The 21922-nt window shown below is 36.1% G+C and overlaps 1 protein-coding gene across 9 annotated transcripts in view; it reads right to left on the bottom strand.

Annotated features, from left to right (window-relative positions):
• The window catches only part of RGS7 (regulator of G protein signaling 7), a 256768-nt gene that overhangs the window by 115310 nt on the left and 119536 nt on the right, over positions 1-21922 (bottom strand). For all 9 annotated transcript variants that reach the window (XM_090135373.1, XM_090135368.1, XM_090135378.1 and 6 more), the window contains one exon: positions 16118-16214. In XM_090135373.1, coding sequence (XP_089991499.1) covers positions 16118-16214 — 97 coding nt within the window. The remainder of the gene's footprint in view (positions 1-16117; positions 16215-21922) is intronic.

Genomic DNA, 21922 nt, shown 5'->3' with positions numbered 1-21922 from the left:
AAGCAGATTTCTGATGATGCTGACAGACATACTTTATACAATGCTCAGGCACATAGTGCAGTGCAGATTCTGAGTAAAGAAAGACCTAGTTAAATCTGTACTGAAGCTTTTCTTCTGCAGAAGATATTTTAAAAATGTGTGTGCATACAAATCTTTCTAAACAATCTGTTCCTTCTGTTAGCACTACAATTTTAATGTTTATTTCACAAGGAAAAAAACTAGTATTTTATTCAGTTTGAGAAAAAGTGGATATTACTTTTATCCAATAAAAATACGTCATCTAAAACTACCCATGCTCAGTGCAGGGGAAAGGCACAAAATTTATTTGGGATTTTTTGGTTTCTGTTCTGTCCTTCCAACTCAATACTCGTTTCAGATCAAAATCATATTTTATCTTTAAATGATGTCAGCACGAAGAATGTTTTGACTTCCTAAAATAATAGAAAAGATAGTTCCAACGTATTTCTAATATTGATCCAAATCTTTATTACATCTGAGACACAAGGCTATAATCTCCTTTTTATTTGACAGATTTGTTGATTTGAGCAAAGTTTCAGGTGACTGAGGACATCTGCAAATATAAAAACTAACCTATTTGATTCTTTTGTGTGCTACATGTTCTGCTTGTTTTTATGCTTGTTGCATAGCAGTAAAACACAAAACAGGAATTCTTTCTTGTGATCTGTGTGTTCTCTATTCTTATATCATTTTTCTTTTTTGTGGGGGGTAGGAGGGAAGATATGTGGAATTAAGTGTCCTATTTGGATAGTATATTATAAAAAAAAATAATTTTGCATTTAATTTCAGTGAATCCATTAATAAATCCAAAATGACACTTCAGCTTAATAAACAAATCTTTAACTTACCAGTACCTACTGTCTCTAACAGAAGACTGTAAATCATAATTCACGAAAGGACTATCACTCTTGAATTCCTCTAATTCTCACTTTTCAAACATTTGTGAAATAATTTTAAAATTCAGACTTCAATAGACAGGATGCCAACATAATGCATCAGACAGTCTAGCAAGGCATGTGAACAGTTTTACTTCTGGTCTTAGTGACAAAGCATTTTGGTAATTGTGGGAGCAGTGTACAGCACAAGGAAAAGGAAGGCAGTGAAAGCCTATTTACAGAACTCCAGAACTTCACTTTTTTTCATCACCTTTCCTCATCAGCTTGTTTTTCTTGCTGTAAATCATGGCAGTGAAAAGATGCAAGCAGAAATCGAGCACAGTTTCAGGTGATTCAAGAGTCATACTCAGTAGGAAAATCAGCTTCACACTCTTCTTCCTCCTAGCCCTTCTACATTAGGAAAACATTATTGAGCACATATAATAGACAGTCTCTATCCTGGTTTGACTGATATTACAATGAACACAGGGGCTCTGCAAGTTTTGATGTCTGAGTTTTTCAGTGTGGACTAAATAGCCAGGCTCCTCAAGTGTGCCACAAGAACATTCCACAACCACTGAATTACAGATTTTCCCTCACTTAGAACAAAGGATATTTGTCACAGAATCCTTAAACTGGGGTTAACTTCTCAGAAGAACAATAATCATTTGATTCAACATAGATCTAATATATAAAGGATTGATTTGCTACTTTATTCTCTGACTTTCATGGACATTTTTAATCAAAATTGGAAGGAAATTTCCTTTATCAAGCTGTTCAGTCAAGAAGTAGTGACTTGCTTTCAACTGAAACTAACTAGAATATTGCATTTTAAAGCACAAGCACATGGGTATGCATACATGAAATGCAGAATGTATTCATGGGCTCCCTTTCAAAACCGTGTAAGAATACAGGTCATTATTGCAATCTAGTTAACAATACCATAGAGAATGAGGACAAATAATATCAAAATGCGTAGCTTGTCCTGGATGACCATAATGCAGAATGCTCTAAATTATAACACCAAAGATCTTCAAAACTCAAATCACTGAGAAGATAACATTTTCCTTAAAAAATACTGCTGCTTCCACAATAAGCTATTTCTTACTCTGTATTACATAATTTATGTTCTCTCAGAAAGGCATTGATCCCTAAATTAGTAAATATTGTTCCCAAATAATTTGAACAGACTTTGTACCTAGATCAAACAAAGAGTATTTTCAAGTAGCCTTGCACTGGCAATGCTTCACAATGTGTTTCCTTCCCTCAATTAAAATTTTATTCTGCCTTCCATCTTTTCTTGTTCAGGAATCTATTGCAATTCTCCCCTATAACAGAGCTCATGAGTCTCTTCCTAAGATGCAGGTGACCTTCCCTTTTTTGGCTGACACTTTCCAGTTGGCAGGCTAGCTTAAATTAATTACTCTTATCAACTCTTATCAATCATTACTCTTATCAAAAGCCCCTATCTGGGCTTTACTAAACACATTTTTAAGAGTATTTGATGTTCACTTTATTTTCAGTTTCAATATTTCTCCGAAATGAGAATTTGAGCTAGAAAAACTTCCAACTTTTTGTCTGCTACATTAGCATGGTTTTTCATAGGTCATCCACTGCGGGTTTTTTAGAATCATAGAATAGATTGAGTTGGAAGAGACCCTTAAAGTTATCTAGTCCAACTCCTCTGAAATGAATAAGGGACGACTACAGCTATGTACAGGTTGCTCAGAGTCTGGTCCAGCTTCACCTTGAATGTCTCCAAGAATGGGGAATCCACCATCTTTCTGGGCACCCTATTCCAGTGCCTCAGCACCCTTACTGTAAAAAGACTTATTTATATCCAATCTAAACCAAGCCTCTTTTAGTCCGAAACCATTTCCTGTCACAGCAGATGCTGCTAAAGAGACTGCCCATTTCTTTCTTAAATTCCTCTTCTCCAGGTCGTAACAGCCTCAGTTCTTTCAGCCTGTCCTCATAAGGGAGATGTTCCATCCCTCGGATCACTTCTGTGGCCCTCCACTGGATACACTCTAACAGGTCCACATTTCTTCTGTACTGACAACTCCATATCTGGATGCAATAATTCAGGTGAGGTCTCATCAGCACAGAGGGGCAGGATCACCTCCTTTGACCTGCTTGCTGGTTATGCATCTTTTGATGCATCCCAGGATACAGTAGGCTTTCTGGGCTGTGAAGGCACATTGCTGGCTCCTGTCCAGCTTCCCACCCACCAGTATCCCCAAGTCCTTTTCAGCAGAGCTGTGCTCTATTCCCCACCTTGTACTAATAGCAGGGGTTGCCACAACACAGGTACAAGACCTTGCACTTGGATTTGTTGAATCCCTAAAGCTCACCTGGGCCCACTGCTCAATGCTGTCTAAGTCTCTCTGAATGGCATCCTGTCCCTCAATCGTGCTGACGACACCACACAGCTTGGTGTTCTGCCTAATATACAACTCCATATTAATACAGCTGCCTCTGTATAACTTTCTTCAGATGCTTTATTAATTTATTACTTCTGTTTTACATATAATAATTTAAAAGTAGAAATAACAGTCTTAAACATCATCAAGAAAGCACAGTTACATCAGACTAAATTCAAAACCAGTTATGTGACTGGCTAGATTAAACATGGTACATAGTTTCCTATGTCCCTTGCAAGACAGCCTAAACTATGATCAATACAGAGAGAATGAGGAATATAACACTTGAGCTTTTTTGGTTGATTGGTTGTTTCTTTAAACACAGAGAACTGTATTTTTAAGAGGCAAAGAAAAGTGAGATAAGCTGCTCTCTCTTTCTTTCAACAACTGTCGTACAAGAATGATTTGCTATGACCAATTTTCCAGACGCTTTCTGGAACAATAGCCTCAATTTCAGGTCTTTAAGTGGTCCAGGATTTGGGGAAATAATCTCTGACAGAAGCTTTCATTTGAGCATGAGACAAAATCAAGATTAACCTCCTAAATCCAGCTCAAATAATGTGATGGTCTTGGTAACACAGCTGTATTTCTCATCTACTTCCAGCCCAGAGAAACCAGCCCAGCACACAAGCAGAGCACCCTGGGTCCATCTGCAAATGTTGATCATTGTAACAGTGTTTTTATGACTTCTCAATTTAGAACTCATGGCAATTTTTTAGATAATCTATCAACAGTCTGAAAAAAATGTAGATAACATGCAATTGTGTTTCTGTAGAACAGTATTTGACCAAAAGCACAAAAACAAAAGAGACAAGTAACTGCCTTCACCTTTCATTGAAACATAATTCTGATCTATTCTATTGAATAGAAGCCTTTGTAAGTATGAAAGGACTTGATAAAATTGTTTTAGAACAGTTCAGACAGCAGGAACACAAGAACACTACTAGCCCAGAAAACAAGTGAATAGAGAACAGTGAAGTTTTTTTTTTTTTCACTTAAGAGTACATAAAAAAGGAGATGTCAAGATTACTGAAAGCAGAAAAAATCAGGAGAGAATAAATGGGTGGGAAGAAAAGCAGAAGGTAGAATTTATGTAAACAAACCATTAACGGGCAGGCTTGGCCCAATGCCTTTTCTCTGTTCATAAAATATTTCCTGCTCTAGAAATAAGTGAAGTAGTTTGGGTAAGAACTGGATTGTTACTTTCTTTAGTATCTACAAATCCTTCCTCCTGTTACAAGTCCATAATATATCTGAAGGTACTCTTGACAAAAACTATTGAGGTCCATGGGTCTATAAAGCATTTCTACATTTTATCTATATCACATTCAATTATAAGAGGTTTAACAGCAAAAATACTGACATCAGACAAGCAAATGGAGTGCCGCCATCCATAAGATACTCATGTGCACATGCTAATTTTGTATTTGGCTCTGCAGAGAAAGAAAAATGAAACTGATGATCTACCACTTCCAACTACTACACAGCTCTTCTCAATATCTTCCACAAGCTCGCTATATATTCTGAACAAGAGTTAGAATGCCATGCAGTAGTTTTAAACGGCTAATATCCATGCAGTTTACTACAATTTAATGAATAAAAGGAATATTTGCATGTACTGATGCCTGAACCAAACAAGTATATTCAAACACCTACAATGCCTTGCTGGTGTTTATGTATCAAAACTACACATATAACTGCTGTAGTACAAAAAATTACAGACCTTTTCTGTGGCAAGGAAAGATGTGCATCACACTTCAGCTTTTAAGAACAGCTTTTTTATTTTCAAGTATTTAACACACTTGAGAAGGTAAGTATTTCAGGAAGAGCAGAGGTAGTTCAATTGTCTGCTGCAAACCCCCCATGACTGGTGTTTTTCATGTGTTATAATAGAGCCAAATTCTCAGCAACAACTGAAATCCTTCAGATATTATATTATTCTAACAGTGAGACACTCATCAAATACCCAGAAGTTCCACTTTCTGCTCCTTCACTCAAGCACTACCAGGTCTCATAATCAAAACTATTATGCTACTATTATGTTACAAAATGCTTGTGTAGTGCAGGGAATATTAATACTTATTTTCTCTTCACCTTTATATACATTTATATAGAGAGAGAGACAAACAAATAGAACTCAATTATTTCCAGAGGAGTTTGACTCCTCTCTCCATGTTTTGATAAGGTCTGTATCCTCCTTCATGCCAATAATGGAGGATTCTGTAAGGGAAGACTTTCCCAGAATCATGGGCTGCTGCTCTGTTCCTTGTCTTCCTACAAGGCTTGATTACACACACACATAACAGACTTCAGTGAGCCTATATTACTAATTGCTTCTCCAGAAGCTTACATAAGCTTTGAAGTGATTATTTTTTTAAGCTGATAATTTATGCACTATTTCTATGGATAAATACATATGATATACATATGAGTGCTATATATGCTCATATGTGCAACTTGGGGGAGGTCATTCTTTGTGTAAGTACTGCTCATTTTTGCTGCTACAAAAGCAACATAACAAAACAGTTGTTAACTGGTGTTATTACACCAGAAAAATAATGGCAAGCCAGCTAAAGTGAAGTTGTGATAAATTGAGAAATTCTGCTACTTTCAGCTTTATGTGAAACAGAATCAAGGCTCCATTTTCAGCCTAACATTTTCATGAATGTTACATGTCCAGCATCCTGTGACTGGATCTCAAGAAATGGCAAAGTACACCAAAGTAGTTCCACCATAACAAAGTTTTCTCACATGCTGCTCAGACTTCACAGGTACAATCCTCTTCCCCAGTAAGCCCCCCAAAGAAATAAAATAATTAAAAAATCAGGCAAATTTTTACATACAAGAGGCTTGGAAGAAGAAGGTACAAGGACTGAGGGAAACATTTTCAAGACAAAATAACACATTAGGAGAAGTTAGGAAAAAAAATTATTTATAATCAGCAAGCCCCAGAGCTATTTATCTGGAAGCATGCTCAGAGTTTATGCAGCACTTGGGAAGCAGGGAATCATCTAATTCCAGCAGTGCACTCCTTACAGATGAACCACAAATAAAAAATGAATGTTTCCATTGATCTCAAATCTCTACGCAAAAGAGCAATTATTAACATCTTTTTCCTGTAAATGCATGACTTTTGAACCTGTTTATTTTGCAAATATCTGTGAAATTAAGCTTTTCATAATCTACTGACTTTAAGGGAACAAACATTTATAATGACTGTTATACGTACAAATTACTATAAAAGACTTCTCAATGGGTTTTCAGTATATTTCAGTTTCTTAGAACAATTTTGCTAAATTATCTTAAGACTTTCATTACTGTATTTTCTTCTTTTTACTAATGCTTCCAATGGTAATCCACTGAACTGAAAGTTAAACGAGTACTTTTTTTCGTACTTCTTCTTTTGCTTGGTTAGGAGGAAGCAATAAAAAATATGAATTTATTCTGTTTAAAATAACAGATGAAAATACTTACACATTCTGAAAAGATTTTAATTCTGACAGAGATTAGCAAAAGCCTGATATTATCACATGCCTTTCTTGAAATGAAAACAGGAAGCAAAATTATCATTGAATATCAAGGTTATTCAAAATAGTTTTTCACTTCTTTCATTTGCTTCTCATTCCAATGGAATACAAGCTGAATGTTCTAGGGTGGTCACAGCCCATCCCAGCATGTCACACAGTAATTCCAAGCTCTGCAGATACAGCACTGATTGATAAAACACAAAAGTCCTGTCAAGTTGTAAGCAGTTTAAGATCACCCTTCAATGGCCCTATTTCCAATATGCATGAAGTGGCTAAGACAGACATGCAAACAAACAAACAGGAATTGTGAGGCAAACATGTGCAAACAGCACTTAAATATCTACTTTTGTTTTGTCACGTGGTAAAGCATGCAAAGCATCACTCATTAACCAGTTCATTATCTCAGTATCTTGAAATGACTGCACGTCCAATCTTACACTGCGACTTTAGGAAGTTTTTCTACTAATGTCTGAAAAAATCATAAACATGATATCAATATATAAGAGCCTTGTACTGAAAAATATCAACTCCCAAAAGACTATGAACATATGAATGCAAATCAGTCACCTTTTGACAAAATAATAAATACAATACACAAGAATGATTGGTATTTTAAATTCAAACCAACTATTCATTTGGGGATAGAGCATTGTTAGTTTTTATTCTCAAAAGCTCTGGTTTGAAAACTGACACTGTAAAGATGGCAAGTTCCTGTCTTTGTGAAATAGCAGAAAAGAGGGAATAAGCCAACTTCTGTCATTCCTGTACTGACAAAGATCTTTTTATTTATCAAACCTTTTACTAAGATTGAACCCAATCGAGCCTACCAACTTGCAGCTTTAACACTGAAGGCTGTTTGCAAATAACATACCTTGCAAATAACTGCAGAGTATTCAGCAATTAATATTGAATTCACTGGAACAGGCTGCCCAGGGAGGTTGTGGAGTCTCCTCTGGAGATATTCAAGACCCGCCTGGACGCCTACCTGTGTGACCTGGTGTAGGGATCCTGCTTTGGCAGGGGGGTTGGACTCGATGATCTCTGGAGGTCCCTTCCAACCCCTACGATTCTGTGATTCTGTGATTCTGATTCTGTGAATTATACCTGCAGAAGAATGCAGGATAAAAGGGGAAGGTGGGGGGGGACTTGAAGGAATTAAAGAAAGCAGGAACTTCTTACCAACCTAGCACTGGAGATACACTGAAGGGGAAAAAAGTACATAAAAATCAAGGGCTTGGGATAAGGAAATCCTAGATTCTCCTGCATGGTTAATTTATTCTGGAAAAGATACAAAAAATGGAAATTCAAAACTCCTTGCATTTACCTATAATGCAATATTACATTGCTTCAAAGGTACCAGATGACTGACGTATTATGCTTTGGTGGGGTTTCTTCTCTGTCAATCCAAGTGGTAGAGCTTTCTCTTGTATCTTTTCAGTAGGTAATTTTCAGTACCAAATTGGATAAACCTATCAACTCATTTCATATGCAGCACTGAACAGTCATCAAATGCTAACAACTCATTACTCAGTTGGGCAAGATCAAAACTAATGACAGATGAAACACTCTTGTCATTAGTCCCCTGAGTCATCCAGTTTCCTCTGTACTGTTCTTTATTTTTTGCTGCTTGCCTCTATATAACAAGCAATACTGTTGTTGTAGGCAGCTCCTGTGATTCATTCATATCTGGGGCTCAACCATCGATGATCTGTGGGTGAGATGGGCTACCATGACACTGCTTTCTTCTGGAGTATCTCTCACTACCTCTGACGAGACTACTGCTAGTCTGCTTTTGGGCTGAGTGTTTGAGGGTTAAACATATAGACTCCTTACTTTCATCAAGCATAATATAAATGCTAAAATAAAGATTGAAAATTTATGATTATGTGAAGTGAATATATTCACAGATCAAAATGCAGCATCTCATTATCTTAACAATTTTCCCAGAAAAAAAAAAGAAAAAAGCATTTTTTGAGATTAGGAAAACTGATTTATTAAAATGTCATATGATGGCAATAAACTTTCTAAAAATGGGAAAATGCAGTGCATATACGGAATAGGCACAATGTCATCCTCACATCTAGGAATGAGAAAAAAGCTAAAGATTTTTTATGAATTATATTTTCCTGGAAAAGATAAATGAATCTTTTCACCTTCTCTGTGACTCAGGAGACTTTATAAACCATCTTTCTACTGACCTTTGCCTATCATCGCTGGTTCAAGCTGTGATGCCTTTCTAAAACCATTGAGCCACACAACAGAAACAGCTAGGAACAACTTGCATGAAAACTCTCTCCATAGATACCTTTTATTCTGCCTCTGCGTGTACACTTTAATTGAACTAACATTTCTCATACATCTTCCCATTCCTTCAAAAAAACATTGAACAGCATCTCTCACATACATTTACACACCACTCAATGGGCTATTCTCCACAGATTTTGCTCAGTTTTTCCTGCCATCATGTTTATCTGCAAGCATATCTGAGTACTACATAATTTAAAATCCTATAAAGCATCACACTGGTAATCTGTAACAACCATGAAATCTCTACATCACTATATCTGTTTTTAAAAATATCCACATTCTGATTAGCTTATGAAGCTTTCAGTACTAGTATTGACCATCTGCCATGCTAAGATCCCTAAAACAAACCATTGAATATTTCAGAGCATTATCCACAAATTCTGAATGCTTCTTTCTGCTGGAAAGTGAACATCAAAACTTTGGCATTTACTTGCTATCTCTCCTTAGTAAAAATAAAAATGATATTTTAGAGCTCCTCCTAATCCTTATGATTCATATGTCAGACTCCCTACATTCATCATCATTTCAAGCAAGTTTTTTATCCGTTTCCAGGCCTAATGGTGAACCATGTCCCTGGCAAATTGCCTTCTTTTTATTCCTGATGCTCTAATCACTGTTAGTAAAGAACACACATGACAATCTTCATGCAATTATTATTGTTGACTGGAAAGATGTCTATATAAACATCTTCACTCCTCCAAAGCATTTTAAAACCATGGAGACAACAGAAAGCCCTTCCTTTGTTCATCAAAATGAAAAATAATCACATGGAAAGAGCAAATTCTCCTGCTTTTTTTTTTTTTTTTTTTTTCTTGGAGCCTTTAAAGTTTCAAATCAAAGCCATAATATACAGCTGATAAATAACATAATTATGACTTCACCTTTAGACTACAGATTGTAGGCCTCTGGGAGGTCCTGAATTATTTTAAGTTTAGTCAGCTATCAACTACTGTTTCAAATATATGCCTCCTGAAAATTGAATGCCTATGACTGGGGTCATCAGAATTAATAGAAAATGACTTTGATCCAGAGACAAGGATAATTAGAATTTTACAGCTGAATGGAAAACCATCAAATTCCACAGGAACCACATGGACACAACACAGGTGTCAATTCAAGCTCAGTTTTAGATGCCCAGATTCGTAACAATATGCTTAAAGCTACTGAAAAAAATGATTTACTTTCTCCCTAAAGAAACTTCCAGCTTACATGAACTGAACCAGAGATATCTTAGGCTCTCTTATATGCTTCTAAAATAACACATTTTTTGTGTTTTAATAATTTAAAAACAAACAAAAGCCACACATTTGTACAGCTCACCAGTTCTAAGTTGGAGTAGTGCAATAGAAAATATGTTATGTAATAAACAAACTCCATACAAACATCTAGTTTACCAGCTTCTACCAGATCATAATTTTATACCTTCATGACTGTCTACTTGGAAATAAGTAAATTTCTTCTTGTTTCTTGAAGCCAATAATTTAAGTAGGATTCTATGGCAGACTCTATATTAGTCTTAGTAGCTCAGTAACCTGATCTTAAAAGACATTCTTTAAATCACTGTGCAGTCACTAAACCCTCAATAAAGGTTATGAAGTTGTGTGGTGACTAGTGAAAGACTATACTGAAGCACGGAGATCTATCCATTCCATACTAGACACTGCAGTGAACTGGGCAAAACTCTCAAGAAAATCTTTTGTCTTTATCATGTTGCACAATAAAGAGAAAACAGCTACTTTCAAATTATACTTACTTGTCTTTCCATTATCTCATGTGTGAAATACTCAATTTATCCATTAGCCCTGTTGAAAATGCAGCCTGTCTCTACGGAGATGTACATGTATGCTTTATTCACTGAATTCAGATTTGGCTATCAGTTATTCCTGAGTCGTCTGTTCACATAGTTTCTCATTAGCTCTCATCATGGTCTCTGTTCTGCACTTTTTGATACAGGCTCAAGGTGATCAAGAGACCTAACAGATACTAAAAAAGCATTAAAATGATTCAGACACAACAAATAATGCATATAGAAGTCTGGGAGAACATTCAATGGAGAAATAATATCTAGTTGATAGCCTGCTTCTGTTTTTTTCAGAAACGCTTACTATAGATCACGCAATTAGAAGATGAACATGAAATGCCCCCTCCTGGAAGCATTCAAGGCCAGGCTGGATGGGACTTCGAGCAACCTCGTCTAGAGGGAGGTGCCCCTGCCTAGAGGAGGGGGGTTTAAACTAGGTGATTTTAAAAGTCTCTTTCAACCCAAACCATTCTGTGATTCGATAAGATGCCCAAAGACAAACTCCATGGCTACTACAAATTATTAAGATAATAAAGTGAATGGTCAGAAGCAGACTATTTCTTCGTAGTAAAAATAGTTATTCCACTTACAAAGACCCAGAAGTTATTATTTGAACAATATCTTCCACTATAGTGTCGCAATATGCTTAAGCAGTCACCAAATCCCAAAATATCGTGAGTTGGAAGGAACCACAAGAATCATCAAGTCCAACTCCTGGCTCCACACAAAACTAACCAAAATTCAAACTCTATTCTGAGTATTGTTCAAACACTTCTTGAACTCCAGCAGGCTTGGGGCCAAGACCACTGCCCTGGGGAGACTGTTCCAGTGCCCCGCCACCCTCTGGTGAAGAACCTTTTCCTTATGCCCTGATGCAGCTCCATGCCATTCCCTCAGGCCCTGCTGCTGTCCCTGCGAGGAGCCGCAGCTGCCATGAGGCCTCTCTTCAGCCTCCTTTGCTCTGGGCTGAACAAACCAAGCCCGTCCTCATCCACCTTTCCCTGTAGAGCCTTCACCATCTTTATAGCCCTCCCTTAGGTGTTCTCTAGTAGATTTCTGTCCTCATATTGTAGTGCCCAAAACACAGTGCCCGAGGTGAGGTGCAGAGCAGAGTGGGAGAGCCCCTTCCCTTGCCTGGTGGCCATGCTGGGCTGGTGCACCCCAGGGTACGGTTAGACCTTTGGACTGCCAGGGCACACTGTTCACAGATTAAACATCAACCACAACCCCCACATGCTTTTCTGCAAGGCTGATCTCCAGTTTTTCTTCCCCCAGTCTATATATATATCCAGGGTTTTCCTTTCCCAGATACAAAATGCAGCACTTGCTTTTTGGAGCATCATATGGTTGGTGGTTGCCCAGTCCTTCAATTTGTCAAGATCTCTTTGCAAGGACTCTTTATGCTCAAGGGACTCAGCAGTTCCTTCCAATTTAATGCTGTCCACAAACGTACTTTGTATATCTTCAAGTCCTGTATCCAAGACATTGATGAAAACACTGAAGAGAACCAGCCCTAAAATGGAGTCCTGCAGAACCTTACTAGTGAATGGCTGCCAGTCTGATGTAACCCCAACTCATCACTACTTGTTCACCCAGAAGACAATCACACACCTTCCAAAAGAATTACCATTAGCAATGACCAGCGTGGTACTAATAATACAACAAGTCTGTGTTTTAACCAGTGATGTTCTAGGATGCTTAGGCCCATTAGTCTGTTTTCTACAAAGGCTCTACATGTTTGTTCATCTGTTCGTATCTACTCTGAACCTAGTTGCAAATAATATTGTGGTGAATCAGCTTGATGTAAACTATCATTACAAAGACCATCTGCTACAGCACATTGTAAGTTCTTTCTGTTCAAAGACCTCACAAGCACTAGCTGAATGAGGTCATTTAGCAAGATTCAGTAAGGGCTAACATCTAGTGTAAAAATATTATTGGTCAAAATCACACTAGACATACAGTATCCTGTAAGAATGGCCCCAGAAGTCAGTTAGAGTCAGGACTAATCAGTAAAGTGCAATGCTGATTAAGCAATTTATAGCTGGGTAGTCAGTAGAATATCTATTCTATGAATGACACAAACATTGGTATAAAAATATTGAATGCAATGAAACCATTAGCTCATCACATCCAAGAAGAAACACTGCGGCATAATTCTGAGGTTTGATATTTTTGTTGCTTGCCATGACAAATTAAAATGCACCACAGACATCTACTGACAAGCACAACAGGTTATAGGACTGCCAGAAATACAAATAGAAGTCAGTAGTCAGCTCCCAATACTGCACTTCCAATGACTCTTTTATGCAAAGTGCCACTTGGAATTTAGTCAAGGATGCATTTTTTCCTCTTCAGTATTTGTTCATTAATATGTATAATAAGCCCTATCATTTCTGTTACAAACTTTGCAATACACTGAGTTGTTCACCATAGCTATTTGAATAATATGAGGTATGATTTTATCGTATAAAAGAATTTAAATGAGTATCATTAACATCACTGATGCTAAACAGCTGTGAAGAACTTCTCCAAACCAAGGGATGGAGTATAAGGAATAGAACAAGTGTCAATTTTTGTGTCTGTTTTTTACTTCCTTGTTTTCAACGTTTTGTATTTTGACACACTGGAGTTGAGTCAAGAATTGAGGGTTTTTTCATAATTCATTTCACCTCCTAAATGTAGGTGACTGAAACGCTGTTATCCAAATTAGTCTGCAATTCACTACTAGTAAGTTTACACCACAGATAAATTTGCTGCTTATTCAATCTAGCACACTCCCAAATAAGTGTATATACTCCTGATAAAAATATGAGTAGTATTATGACACATGTATGGGTCTGTATTCTTCTTCATTAAATGGCTTACAAACTCAATCTAAGCATATTTTAATCTGGTAAACTCAACTAAATTATTTCTTTTTGAAAGATTTCAAGAAAGAAATCAAATGAAAATAGTGTTTGAATTCAAGCAGCTTACACACACTCAGGAACATATTCATCAGGCTTCAACATTAAGCAACATATTTGCTCTCCATGAAAACATGAAATATAAAGAAAATAATATATTTTTTCAAAATTTCACAAGCTGAAATAATCTTTAACATACCATTATTTTTCCTTTTGTGCTCTTGTGAAGAATAACAATGCATAGTGTACTGGCTGTGAAGAATTACCTGTATCTGAAATGTTTCTCTGTGTGTATATTTTACTTGTAAAAACATCATAGGAGTGACTCAGTAAATGAAATAATACAATCACATTGTCCTATTTTTTATAATCAAACTTCTTTTGCTAATTTATTCATCCTTAATAGACATAGTCAGTAATTCTGCAATAAAATACCACTTTTGCTTTTACAGTGATAGCCTATAAGACAGAAGTACAGAATTGGAAGTGACCTCTGGAGATCATGAAGTCCAACTCCCGGCTAAAGTAGGTTGCAGAAGAAAGTGTTCAGGTGGGTTTTTGCTATATCCAGAGAAAGAGACTCCACAACCTCTCTGTGCAGCCTGTTTCAGTGCTGTGTAATACCAATGTAAAAAAACTTTTTTCTCATTTTCACAGCAAACTTCCACTTCTTCAGTGTGGATTCATTGCCTCTTGTAGCTGGACATAACTGAAAAGAGGCTAGCTCCATCCACTTGACATCCACCCTTTAGATATTTATAAGCGCTGATAACACCCCCTCTATGTATTCTCCTCCCCAGACCCTAAGGATATCTATAAATTGTTAAGATTAATTTTAAAGATTGTTTAAAGTCTGTAACAGGTATCATCTATGGCATAGACACAAGCATGAGTCTAAGCACCTGTAGAAACATGACTTAACTGTGGCATACCTACTTATTTTTCTCTCCTCCATCAAACAATTGCAAAGTTCTTTTACAGGACGTTTTCCTGGGCAGCTGGCTAGATATAATACATGCCTTTAAAAATACACTCAAATATATAAACTACTTTTTTTTTTTTTTTTTTTTTTTTTTCTTTTTTTCCAGCAGAAGAAATGTAAATATTAAGTGCATTAAAAATACGGCTGTGCTTTTCTGGGAATTTTTTTAGTAACCTACTGCAAAAATTACTGCAATTGTATTGGAGGTAGAAATGAAAAAAATGAATTGCTATGCTTTTTCTTCCTCCCCTCCACATCCTCCCAGTCCTAACTAAATAGTTGCTAGTTAATACTAATTAATTAAAAAATGAACATATTTTTTGTGTATACAACAGTACTGGCTGTTACCTAACTGAGTTACCTATAAAGTTTATGGCTGTTTTGCATGTTGTATGGGAACTGCTGAATCATGGCCTGAACCTCTGGTCAACCACCTGGGGCGAGTGGTGAGGCAGCTCAGGGCATGGCTAGGAGGGGGTGGCCCGGGATGATGCGGGGCCAGCCGCAGTAGGCAGTTCGCCTGTGCTGCTGGAGGGGGTGGGGCCTGGCTCTGCCTCTCCTGGATCCTTTTTGGGAGCTGACTGGCAGTGGGGGGAATCTCTTCTGGAGATTCATTCCACTGGAGTTTCTCACGTGAGCCCAGGATAAGGGTGAGTGTCCTTCTTTCTTGCTCCAGTATAATAACTACATAGCCAAGCTAGTGGATATACTACAACATCTGTATATTCATTAATTGTACACGTCATCACAGAAATCTCAGCCTTAGCTTCTTGGGCACCAGCAGCCAAAGCTCATGAAAGCTGAATTGTAAGTGTTGTAAGAAATATCAACAATTCAGCATCAGTTGTAGAGTGCTATAATTATTATTTTCTTGTGCTGATACTGTGATAGTTCTTATATACTAGTCTATATTTTAAACTATTTGTACTTGCCATATAAACAAGTTAAAAATCAGTTCTGAAATGCAAAAACACTGCAAAAAAAAAAAAATTGAATTTTTACAGTAAAGTAAGTACTGCCTGCGGAAAAACTACTGGACAAAAACACATACGTGAAAACACATTCTAATGTGCAAGAAACATATAAACAATTTTCATTATTACAATTATTATTTTTATTATCAAAGTACTGAAAGGGTAGAGTAGTTAGTTTCTTCTCAGACCAGGTAACTGTGAATTCCCCATAACACTAAGGTAAATGTTTGCCATTTGAGCATCCTCTTACACAAGGTAAAATGGGAATCTTAAATAATATCAAAATCACGCTGTCTCTTACCAGAAAAGACACTGGGGATCTTGGAAAGAAAACTTTTGACTGTACGAATAGGAATCCCATTTTTCTCATCTTGCATGCGAGCTATGACGTCTTCCATCTGAACACAGATAAAAAAAAAAAAAGAAAGAATAAAGAAAGTCAGAATTATTCCTATAAGAACTTCAACAATAAATTCTAAGTCAATTTCTCAAATTAGAGGTCCATTCTTTCTATTTTTTTTAATTTACAGTTTTTATTTTAGATTTTTTTTGAGCAAGATAAAATATTGGAAGTACTTTACCACAGTCAACAATAACTTAATGTATGGGCTCAAAGTCTTTAGAGAAGGAAATATCAGAATAGAAAAGGCGTAAAGTGGATAAAAATGGTTAAATACTATTGCTGGATGCAAAATTTAATGTTTGATGGTATTACTGGTATTGTATTGAATACGAAAGTATAATACATTCATTCACGCTTCCACGGTCCTGACACAGTTGTCAAAGGCTGTTCAAAACAAAAAAAAAAAGCCTTTAAGTTCAAAGCAAAAAATCCCTCTTTTCTTTTGAGAAGTGGAAAAAACTATGACACAATGGAATTTTGCATCCCTGGAAACAGCGGGGCCAGAAACAGAATTTTTTTTAATAGCTAATGAAGTGGATATAAAAACATTTAAAATGATTTTGCTGTATTTTTCTCATATTTTCCTCATTAACTCAATCGTACAGTATATTTTTGTCCATATATTTTATAATTCAAGCTCAACCCAAAGGTTCATTTTCATTTCAAGTACAAACACTTTTGTTGGAAAATACAAAGACTGTTTAGATGGAATCATTGGCTGACAATGCAATTTTTTATTTTTTGCAAATTTCATAGTGGATTATTATCTTAATGACATAACTTTCACCTTTCTTCCTTTTCTTTCTTTAAATGCCTTACCTCTCAAAATATAAAATAATATTCTGATAAAATAACTTACAACTATCTTCTTTCCTTAATTACCAAAGAAAACTGAATCTCCATCTGACTGAACATTTCATATTACTAGTCAAATCGTAAAATAACTGTGCTATCTCATTTATGTTCCCTAGTAAGTAGTAAGTCTGGGGAAAAAAAAAAAAAAAAAAAAAGTTTTAAAAGTTTGCGACTGGGTGATGTGGAAAAAAAGAGAAAAGGAAATTATTCTAAACACTTTTTTTCCGCATAAGTCTGATGACTGCAATCAACAAATAGCAAATCAGCATTATTAGCAGCTTTGAATAAATTCCCATAGTGGAGATGTCATACAAATGCAGGAAAGGGAGAGGGAGCTGGGATCACATACATGGTGTACATAGGAAAAAAAAAAATAATAAAAAAATCCATACCAAAAGTGAAAACAAAATCAAACACTTCCACTGCTTATGGAAAACCTGTTTATGCAGTGTCTGGAGATTCAAATCTTCTCTCTAGTAACAAATCACATATTAACAATCCAAGAAACACAAATCCAGTGGCATAGTCCAAAACAAAGAAGTACAGAGAAAAAGCAGACAGTGTCCAATAGCAAGATATGGAAAGCTGAGATTACTGTTCTCATTTAAAGAATATACAAATAAACTCCAAAGAAAGGCAGCAATGGTTTTTTTCTGTGTCAATTTATGACATTCATTTAGCATGACATTTTATACTTTAAGTAGAAAAAGCTACAAAGAAACAGTCAAGTAGACAGCTGTTGTCTACAAAAGAGAATCTGTCCCTACATTTATTGTCGATACAAATAAGTGAAAGTTTCCTTCAGCTCTCCAATTCAGATAGGAAACCATCTTTCTGAGCCTCTAAATGTGAACAACGTCTCTCAAATTCAAGTGAATATCTTTGCTTCAAGCAATAAAGTACACTTAGAGATTTATGGGTTTTCTGCAGAAAAAACGTACATAAGTAAATTTGATGATAAATTGTGCATATGCATTGTAAGCAATGTAAAGCAATATGATAAAGATACATTTACATTATAATAAGTGGAACTCAATTCGGAAACATGATATTCCAGGGAGTGATACGCGGATACTTCTTTCTTAGGAATGCACAAAAGTGCAAACAATGACTATTATTCATAAAAATTATTCATACCGTTGGCAATCAGTCTTTTGAGTGTTTATGGAATAAATTGCTAACTGATGTTCACATATGCTTCCCTAAACTTGCGTCATGAGCAGGTTTTAAGCTGAAGTGCATAAAACATAATAAGGACAGTGAGATCTTGGATGGCTGAACTGCAAAATTACACACCTCCTGCAGGTCTAGCTCAAAATATTGTTCTGTGTCAACTGTGAACATCCTTTATGCAAAAGTCAGCTTGCATGCCAGACATCACTGTTGTGAGCAGCTTGGTTAGTTCAGCATGAAAAGATTACTGCATAATAACTGGAAATAATCTGACAAGATAAAACACAACACACACCTTACTAATTTTAATTGACCTTCTAGTGTTTTCTATCAATCAGACTACTAAGCTCTTATTTGTCTTGTCCCTTTTGAACCGAAAAACTAAAAGGTCTTTTGTTTTTATGGTCATCTTAAACCTTGAAGTGTGATTTTTTATTTTTTTTTTTTAAAAGGAAAGCTTCAATTAAATATTCAAAATCATCTAATCCAGCCTACAAAGTTGCACAGTTTAACTTCAAGTACATGTAGTCCCTTTTTCTGCAGTTTTGGCTGTTTTAAATGCAGCAAACATATAATCTCTTCCACAGAAAACATGTCCTCATTTAATAATATTTGGGAAACAGCACTCGAGGCTGCCATTCATCAACAGTGACTTAAAACAATGAGAAGGGCAAAATGTTTTAATCAGAATGATAAACAAAAATATTCATCTAAATTTGCTTAAGATTTCTAATCTGAGAAACACAAGCTGATGCCTGATACAGAAATTCTCCTTTTTTTTTTTTTTTTTTTTGCATCTGAGTAACCTGACCTGATGCTCATAAGGGAAACATAGCTCCTTCATTTCCCCTCACAATTAGGCTTTCCTAGTCTTTTATCTCCTGCTTACCTTGCTAAACCTGACCAGCTTTAACTATGCAATGGGATTAACTTTTTTAGCCGTAAGCCTTCTTGGAGAGCTCAAAGAAAACAAGTGCACAAACAACTGCCTCATGATCATTCTCAAAACAAAGCTTAATATGCATGAGAAAAAAATAAGTTATATAAGCATACTTCATACAACTTCTCAGACACAGTTACAGAATTAACAGAGAAAGTATACTAGAAAGTGGTTTCCAATGCAGCAAGGATTCTGCAGGTGCTTTTCTGAGTAATTCCAAACATCAAAGACTGTGTCATTTATTTACTACTGAGTCAGTTCTAACCCTGGCAAAACTCATTAAACTTCTGATGCCTAAGGCAACTCAGACCAAACTTAAAACACAATATTATTATTTAAAACTTCACTCACCTCCTTGTGAAGATAATTTGCAATCTTGGTCTTGAGATACAAGTGTACTATCAAATTTATTTCAAAGACAAGCTCTATGACAACACTGACAGTGCATCTTACGTGAAGAAAAAATATGACTGTGAGAGCTAGGAATGGGAAAGTACATAGCCTACCACACGGGCAGAACACACTGACAGCTGACAAGCCCACAGGCAGTGGTATGTGAGTATAGGAGAAATAGCTTGAAAGTTATTAAGACAGAAGCGAAGGTGAGAGTTTTCAGTTGAGTGTACTTCTAAAGGCTGGAGGAAGAGCTGTACTAATTTGGCTTATTTTCTTTTTTGATGGTCATAAGAGGTTTCTGCCACAAGGGATACAATTTGCCTCCTCTGTCTTTAATCAGTTTCTACCCCAAAAGTATCTCCATGATGGACAGTGGAAGGCTTGACAACAAACACATACTTGTATCCGCTATGTAATTACAGCTTAGAGAAATGAATCCAGCTCCTAGGAGCAGAATTTTTATAGTTTCTTAAATTTCAAAGACATGTGGTTTGGGATAACCCAGATCATTAAATTTCTAAATGTAAATATGAATTCCATTACTAAGCATACAAATCTTGCAAAAATTAATCTCTCTGCTCATAATTTGGCATTGGTGCTTCATAAGAAGCATTTTTCATGTGAGTCAGTATTACCTATATTTGCTCTTGCTTTCAACAGTAATCTTATTTTGAAACGTATTTTTCCTACATGTGCTCCCTTACTCATTCTCTACTGGAGATTTTCTGTTGAAATGCTCATCAGCTAAAAAGCCTACAATTACAGGGTACAGAGAATTTGGAAGAAAGCCTTTTGCTGTGCTTCACTGAGGTAAAAATTTGTATGTTTAGATGAATAGCTGTACTACCCCATCAGACCAACTCTAGTTGCTCCAGTCTATTTCTTCCCATGTGAGCTGCTCTTTGCATGGACTACACATGTCAACAATCACTGTAATATCCTTCTTTAATTAAATCATCACAGTGCCACTGAGAGATGCCCAACTCAGTGAACCAGGGGGCTTTTTCAGCTAGTCAAGCTGCATCACAGAAAAGTAAAGCGCACAAAATGCAGCAACTACAACTCCCAGGAGGCTGCACCAGCAAGCACAGATACAGACAAAATGATCGTCAGATAAAATATTTTTGTGTTGTCCACCAAACTAAAGCAAATTACCTCAGATCAGGAGTGTTGACAACTGTTTTTGTAAATCATATAGAAAGGAAATATTATGACATCTGTATACCCAATATTAGCATTTTTCCTTTCACAAAGTATTGGATTATTTCAACTCTTTCTTCAACTAAGGATGAAATCAAAGTTTAAACCCTTCATAAGCCCATAACATTACATTTGTTCAAAGTACAAAACTGAAAGTTGGCTTCAAATATCTAAGACTAACCACACTAGTAATGACAGACATGCATAGGAGTAGGGAGCTGTCCTAAGAATCTCCAATTTGAGAATAATTTATTCAATGAAAATAATCTGACTTTTTAGATTGCTTCTATCCTCTTCAAAACCTCTATTCCTGCAAAAATTATTTGACACCAAATGAGAATCATAGAATCACAGAATTGCTCAGGTTAGAAAAGACCTTAAAGATCATCAAAGCCAACCGCAACCTAGTCATACTATGATAACTCTAACAACCCACCACTAAATCATGTCCCTGAGCACCACATCCAAACAGTTTTTAAACATATTCACAACCACCTCCCTGGGGAGCATATGTGCAACATTGACATCTCAAGGTCCTGCCTATCTGCAGAATGAAGTCACCAGTGTGAGGAAATAGTTCATACTCTCTGTTCAAACAAAGTGCTTGTGGAGATCCAAAGAAGTTCTGGCTCCATAAGTAATGAACTCTGTATTGAGGTATTATCTATGTTCAGTATTAATGATTGCATTTGTAATTATCAGTTTGTGAATATCTAATTAAGATTCAAATTTATTTGTCCTATTTATTTATACTGTTTCAGATATGGCATATACAAACCATTCCAGACTGGCTGCAAGGAGTGGTACTACATACACTAGAGGCATAGTGCTTACATTAAATGAATGCAATGCAAGCTTTTGTGTTTGTTAAGATTAAGTTAAATTTGCTTGAAAAATCAATTCCAGTTCTGTGTGATTGTTATTGAGACTGGAGTCACCTGGGCAACTTAGAGTCTTAAGGACAATTAATGAACATTTAAGTACAGAGATATCTACCTTTCAGCAGTGTTGAACTATATAATATTAAGGCTGAGGAAAATCATTCCATTCTTAAATATGTATTCTCAAAGAAGAAAAAAACACAGTCTTCATATAAAATATATTGAAATCACATATAATATTCAGTCAGTTAAATTACT

This window comes from Phasianus colchicus, chromosome 2, assembly GCF_987193195.1.
Source record: "Phasianus colchicus chromosome 2, bPhaCol1.hap1.1, whole genome shotgun sequence".
NCBI classification, from domain to species: Eukaryota; Metazoa; Chordata; class Aves; order Galliformes; family Phasianidae; genus Phasianus; species Phasianus colchicus.
This window is presented reverse-complemented; position numbering and strand designations above follow the sequence as displayed.